Source organism: Penaeus chinensis, chromosome 43 (genome assembly GCF_019202785.1).
Source record: "Penaeus chinensis breed Huanghai No. 1 chromosome 43, ASM1920278v2, whole genome shotgun sequence".
In the NCBI taxonomy this organism is placed as follows: domain Eukaryota; kingdom Metazoa; phylum Arthropoda; class Malacostraca; order Decapoda; family Penaeidae; genus Penaeus; species Penaeus chinensis.
The window spans coordinates 18,952,863-18,960,362 of NC_061861.1; the positions used below are offsets into that span (position 1 = coordinate 18,952,863).

General features: G+C 41.2%; 1 protein-coding gene across 1 annotated transcript in view; it reads left to right on the top strand.

Annotated features, from left to right (window-relative positions):
• Positions 1–6,415: 6,415 nt before the first annotated feature.
• LOC125048382 overlaps positions 6,416–7,500 on the top strand; it is a 6,127-nt gene continuing 5,042 nt past the window's right edge. Inside the window, exon 1 of the mRNA XM_047647048.1 lies at positions 6,416–6,446. Within this exon, the coding sequence (XP_047503004.1) occupies positions 6,416–6,446 (31 nt within the window). The remainder of the gene's footprint in view (positions 6,447–7,500) is intronic.

Consider the following 7,500-nt stretch of genomic DNA (forward strand, 5'->3'; position numbering starts at 1 on the left):
CACACACGTACACACACACACACACACACACACACACACACACACACACACACACACACACATACTACTACACACACAAACACACACACACACACAAACACAAATACACACACACAAACACACATACATACACACATACTACTACACACACAAACACACACACACACAAACACAAATACACACACACACACAACAGAAAAGCAGGGCTTGAGAGAGATACAAACACACACTCGGTATCATTTTCAGCCGTAAAATGACACACTGTTGGGAACCCTCTTGCTATCTTCGTTAGAAATCTTGTCATTTAAGGAGATTTTCATCTTTTTTTTTTTTTTTTTTCATCTGGAGTATTTTTGTTTGTTTTGTTTTGATTTGGTTCTTTTTTTCTTTTGTTTTGTTTGTTGATTTTACAGCCTCCTCCCCCCACCCCCCACCCAATTCCCCCATAACAACCTCCCCCCTCCCCCCTCCCCCCCACATCCCCATCCACTCCATTACAACCCCCCATTCCCCCCCTCCCCCCCATAAACGACCTCATTAACAACCAAGATAAGATCAATACCGTGAGCAGAGAACAGTGCCTTTGCCTAGAGAACCGGTGCCTAAGCGGACTCTGGCACTCTGGCACTCTGGCACCTAGGAGGTAGTTGCGTTCACGCTGTGAGAGGAGGATGTTCTGTAGAGATCTCCGCTGATGTTCTTTTTTTGGTTTTGTTTGTTTGTTTGTGTGTGTTTGTGTTTGTTTGTTTGTATGTGTGTGTTTGTTGGTTTGTGTTTGTTTGTTTGTTTGTATGTGTGTGTGTTTGGTGTTTGTTTGTTTGTGTGTGTTTTGAGGGGGTGGATATTAGGTTTTCTTTCTTCTCTTGTTTTTTCTCTCTCTGTCTGTTCTCTTTCTTCTTTTCTTGTCTCATCTCTGCTCCTTCTCTCTCCTCTGTTCTCTTTTATTTTCTTTCTTCTCTCAGCTTCTTCGCGCCTGTTCATTTTATCTATTTTCCCTCTTTTTCTTCTATCTTCTCTATTCGTTTTTCTTTCTTTTCTCTTCTTTGCCGTTAACATTTCTTTTTTACTTCCTTCTTTCTCTCTAATTCTTCCTCCTCTATATTCTACTCTTCTCTTTTCATTGTAACTATCCCCTTTTTTCTATCTATATTTTCTGTTCCCTCTGTTTTACTTCTCTCTCCTTCCTTTACCCTTCCTTTCCTCCCCATCCCTTACTCCCTTCCTTTCCCTCCTCTCTCTTTCCCTTCCCTCTCGTGCCCCTCCCCTCCCCCCCCTTCTCATCCCTTGCCCCTCGTGCCCTTTCCTGCCCCCTTCCTGTCTTCCCCTCAATCCTTTATTCCTCGCCTTTAAGATCCTCCGAAATCCTTTGAAAGCTTTATCCTTCAATCCTATTTGGATGAGTTTCCCCATTACCGTTTCCATTTTCTGTGATCCGCGCTCCGAGGCTCCTGTATATATATATATATATATATATATATATATATATATATATATATATATATATGTGTGTGTGTGTGTGTGTGTGTGTGTGTGTGTGTGTGTGTATGTGTGTGTATGTAATTATCATTATTGTTACTGTTATCATTGTTGTTATTATTAACTGATTATTATTATGTTTGTTATCATCATTGTTATTATTTTACAGTTATTGTTATTATCAATATGGTTACTATTATCATTATTTCTTCTCTTTCTTTCTCCTTCCTTTTTTCCTCCTCTCTTTCCTCCTCTTGATCGCATAGATACACTCTTAAAAAAACAGCATTTATACTCTGTTGTATCTCAGCTGCCTCCGTTTTCTTTGCGATTCATGGCACGTTTTCTTTATCTAGAAAACCATTACGTCGTGATATTTGGCGTAAATAATGACAGAAAATGGTTTATTCTGAAGTTCCATTATGAAGATTCGCGAGGTAAAGATAATAGTCGGTTATTTTCTTCTCTATTAAAAAAAATGGATTTTGTGTTTCATAGGATATTTGTGTATCGCACACGCACACAAGAGACAGACGCACGCACACACATGCACAAACACGCACATACACAGACATATACACACGCGCACACAAACACACATACATACACGGACACACACACACACACACAGACAGTCAAACACACACATTCACACCACACAAACACACACACACATATATGTAGACAACCAGATAGATATAGACCGATAATTAATGTATATACAGAAAAATACATTTAGAGAATCATAAGCACAAATAAAGATCGAACGAAAAAAAATAAATAGAGAAAGATATTCTTACTGATTATATTCCTGATTCTAGTTATATATACACACCAGCCTGTATAAATATCCTTTTCCTTTAGCGTATTATTACAAGCTAGAGTGTGCGGCGAAATCTGTGCGAGAGTCACATCTCTCGGTCAGGTAACACGTCAGCTGAGATCAATAACCGAGGGGAGGGGAAGAGGGGGAGGGGAGGGGAAGAGGGGAAGAGGGGGAGGGGAAGGAGGGGGGAGGAGGAAAGGAGGAGGGGAAGGGAGGGGGAGAGGAGGGGAAGGGGGAATGGAGGGAAGGGAGGGGAAGAGGAGGAGGGAAGAGGGGGAATGGAGGGAAGGGAGGGGGGAAAGGAGGGGGAGAGGAGGGGTAGGGGAAGGAAGAGGGGAAGGGAGGGGGAGAGGAGGGGTAGGGGAAGGAGGAGGGAGGGGAGGGGAGGGGAAGGGGGGAAGGAGGAAAGGAAGAGGGGAAGGGAGGGGGAGAGGAGGGGAAGGGGAAGGAAGAGGGGAAGGGAGGGGTAGGGGAAGGAGGAGGGGAGGGGAAGGGGGAGAGAGGAGCGGTAGGGGAAGGAGGAGGGAGGGGAGGGAAGAGGAGGAGGGGAGGGGAAGGGGGAAAGGAAGAAAGGAAGAGGGGAAGAGAGGGGGAGAGGAGGGGAAGGGGAAGGAGGAGGGAGGGAGGGGGTATGAGAGTGAGGAATGGGGAAGGAGGGGAAAGGAGGGGGAGAGGAGGGTTAGGGGAAGGAGGAAGGAGGGAGGGAGGGGGAGGAGGAGTTGATAGGAGGGGAAGGGGTGAGGGTGATGGATGGGGAGGGAAGGGAAGGGGGGGGGTAGTATGAGGGTGTGGAATGGAGAGGGAGGGGAAAGGAGGGGGAGAGAAGGGGAAGGAGGAGGAGGAGGTATGAGGGTGAGGAATGGGGAGGGAGGGGGAGGGGCAGTGGAGGGAGTCTGAAGGGGAGAGAAGGAGGGAAGGAGAGGAAAATGGAGGGGAGGGAAAGAAAGGGAGAGGGAAGGAAAGGGAGAAGAAAGCAGAGGAAGAAGAAAGGAGGGGGAAGGGAGAGAGGGGAACGAGAAAGAGGGAGGGGGAAGAGAAGGAGCAAGGAAGGGACACAAAGGAAAGGGAAGGGAGAGGTAATAACAAAAAAAGGAGAGAGTATGTAAATAAAAAGTAAAACAACAACAAAGAAACGAAAATAACAGCTATTAAGGAAAAAATAACATTTTACATTTATAATTTACGATGAATGATGAAACATGATGACTGGAATATAATCATAATAATTTTCTTATGAATATGAATAACGTATTAAATTTGAAATGCATGTCTGTAATTTAACTTTACATGAATATGAATAACTTATTAATATGAATAAGAATAATTTAATGAATGGGATTTTAAGTACGCCGAACTTTATGAATGTGATTTTGAATACAGATAACTTAATTTATGTAAATATGAATATGAATAAGTTAATGAACATGATTTTAATATGAAGGTGTTAACAAGAGCGAGCAATGCTGTTGGCGCTAACTATTGCAACCTCTTGAGTGTTTACAAAGTTAGGGAGCTAAAGTTCGTTAAGTAAGGTTGAATATGTATGGGGAGAGTGTTATGTCTGTCTGTCTGTCTGGTTCTTTCTCTCATTTTCTCTCCCTCTTTTCCATTCTCCCGGTCTCTATTTTTGTATTTCTCTTTCTCTCTCTTTCTTTCTCTCACTCTCTCCATCTCTCTCACTCACTCTCTCCATCTCTCTCTCACTCTCTTCCTCTCTCTCTCTCCCTTTCTTTCTCTCGCTCTCTCCATCTCTCTCTCTCTCAATTTCTTTCTCCCCCCTCTCTCTCTCTCTCCTCTCCCTCTCCCTCTCCCTCTCCCTCTCCCTCTCTCTCTCTCTCTCTCTCTCTCTTTAATCTCACTCACCAGAATCCTCCCCTCCCAACCCCCCATACCCCCACAACCCACCTAACACCCCCCCCCCCCACCTCCCCTTTTAACGCTCGTGGGGATAACAAAGTAAAGGATAACTAGCAATTTCTTCCTTAAGTACCATCCAAACAAGGTAATTTGCACAGAACTGCCTAAGTGTCGGTTTTCAAGGCAAGTCGTGGAGGAGGAGGAGGAGGAGGAGGAGGAGGAGGAGGAGGAGGAGGAGAGGAGGAGAGGAGGAGGAGAGGAGGAGGAAGAGAAGGAGAGAAGGAGGAAGAGAAGGAGGAGGAGCAGGGGACGGAGGAGGAGGAGGAAGGAAGAGGAGAAGGAAGGGAGAAAGAGGAGAGAAGGAAAAAAGAGAGGAAGAAGAGGAGAGGAGGAGGAGGAGGAGGAGAGGAGGAGGAGGAGGAGGAGAGGAGGAGGAGGAGGAGGAGTAGGAGAAGGAGAGAAGGAGAAGAGAGGAGGAGGAGGAGGGGACGGAGGAGGAGGAGGAGGGAAGAGTAGAAGGAAGGGAGAAAGAGGAGAGAAGGAAAAAAGAGAGGAAGAAGAAGGTGGGGAGGAGGGGATTCTAAGGAGATATCTTCCTTGCGCATAAGAGGATGAAGGAGGAGAAGGAAGCTGGGAAGGAAGGGGGAAGGGGACTGAGTGAAGGATAAGGAGGAAGGGGGTAGTCGAGATGAGGAGGGGGGAGGGGGAGGGGGAGGGGGGATACTCATGAGAAAAATCTGAATTGATAAATGAAATATAAAATCCCATCATGCAGAATAAATGAGGATTTTTAACATTTTAACCGACTAGTTAAAAAAGATTGTTCCATTATCACTATGAACTGAACCCGTCCGTTTATAGTAGTACTGGTCACTAACCCGTATAGCTGCATATATGACTCTTTGTTGTGTGTGTTTGTTTGTTTATGTGTCTGTTTTTTGGTGTATTTGTTTGTTTATTTGTCTGTGTTATGTATTTGTTTATTTGTTTGCGTTTGTTTATTTTTATGTGTCTGTTTTTTATGTATTTGTTTGTTTGTGTGTCTTTTATGTAATTGTTTGTTTATTTGTATGCGTTTGTTTGTGTGTGTGTTTGTTGACTTGTATTTATAAGTGTCTTTGTTAATTAATAAATTTGAAATATTTAAACTAATCACGGTATCTTTGCACACTGGGTTGCTCTTACAACATATCTACATAAATTATCCAAATTGTTTTACATATCAATCTTTTCCTGCATTTACCAGCAGATTGACGCATTTCCAGAATATTTGAATAACTCTTAATTTACTCTTTTTTTTTCTTAGTTTCTATCATGACTATAATCTGCTCGTATCGTGTTTCGGTTTCAGTCTCGTGCATGGAAGATTCGCTCATGAGTTAGACGCGAGACTGTGATTTCATTTTTTTCCTGTCAAGTATTCTGAAAGTGGTACATAATAATCTGAGTGTAATAAAAAAAAAAAAATAATAATAATAATAAATAAAAAATAACCAAATTTCGATTCAAACATAAATACGTTATTGATGATAATAGTTCAGTTAAAGTCCAGTTCACTATCATATGTTAAAACGAAAGTTTAAGTTCATTACAACACTACAATATAAAATTCAAAAAGCCCCCGATATTGGTATAAAGATTCAAAATAAAGTCATACTTTATTAGAAATAGAAGTTTACATTTTAAATGTAAAATTAATATATTGTATGAAATGTCATCAAATTACAACGTAATTAAAACTCAGTGCAAAAAACAAACGTTTAACATTGCACTCTAAATCCTGTGAGAAAACGTAGATCACAATAAAAGTTTATTAAAACACTGCAATCAAAATTCACTGCAGATCTTCGCTATAAAAAATGCAAGCTAATTACAACATTCCAATCAGAATATTCACTACAAAGAAAGTTTATAAATACCACAGATCTATAAAAACACAAATATCAAAATTCTTTACAAATAAAATCAATAAAACCTTATTAATACCACGACCTTATATAAACAATTACCCCCCCCCCCAAAAAAAAAAATCACAACCTTTTAGGAAAACTACAATTAACAGAAACGAAACAAATCACAACCATATCAAAACACAGTTACCACAACCAACCGAACACAACCCATCCTCTAACGACCCAACGAGCAATTAAACAGTCCGGAACGAGGGCGAAACAAGCCCAACAAGCCCATTGGCGAGGAAGTAAAGAGGCTGTTGCTCCGTTCCGCCCACCGATCGCCCTCCCCACCTATATAAGGATGTCCCAAGGGTGGAAGTCCTTCATCACAGGCAACGTCCTACATCCTGGCTTTCCTGCGCGAGGGATCCTACCTGCCCCCGCCATCTTTCAGGATTTTCAATGGGATGTTTCCCTCTTGCGGTTGGCGACGGATTTCCGGAAGGGGGGAGGGGGGGGGGTCGGATAGGTGGTTGTTTGGGTGAGGAGGGTACGTGCACATTATATACGCATATAGTATATGTTTACTTATATGTATACACATATGTTTACATGTATGTATACACAAATTTATATATATACACAAACACGTTTACATATATATTCATACACATGTATGTATATGCGTACATATGATATTATTTTATATATGTATATATATATATTGATGCTATTTTTTCATTTATACAATAACACACACACAGAGCCAGTCTGTGTATCACGCGATTCCAGGGTTCCATTACTGACTCGACATTCTTTCCCCTCAACATTTTCCCGCAATTTCCCTTTCTTGAAAATACATATGACTGTCTGACATCGCTTGGAAGAATACGTCGATATTTCTGACTTCCTTCGCTTGCTATTCGGATGCGCGGGTGGCGTCAGGCATTTATTTTCTCAATGGATACTAATATATACCGTATACTACTCCCTTCTTACTGTTATTTTCTTTCTTTTCTGTTTATTCTTCATTTGTTACTATTTCATATTTTGTAATGTTTATTTTTCTTATATTTTACTATGCGTTATCATTCCTTTGTTACTAGTTATTAGTGTTTATCTTACTTTCTGTTATTCCTATTTCACTGTTTATCATTTCCTTGCTGTTTATCATTATTTTCTTAATGTCATTCTTTTATCAGTGGTTATTATTTCCCTCCTACTGTTTACCATTGTTTTCTTCTCATCCCTTTATCACTGTTTATCATTCTTACTTTTTATCATCGTTTCTTATTGTTATTCCCTTTCTTCATTTTTATCACGGTTTTCATCCTCTCACTCCTTTATTGCTGTTTATCGACCTTTCTCTATTATTTCTTACTTCCCACTATTCTCTCTACACCGTACATTTCGCTTCCTATTCCACGAAATAACTGAATCTAACTG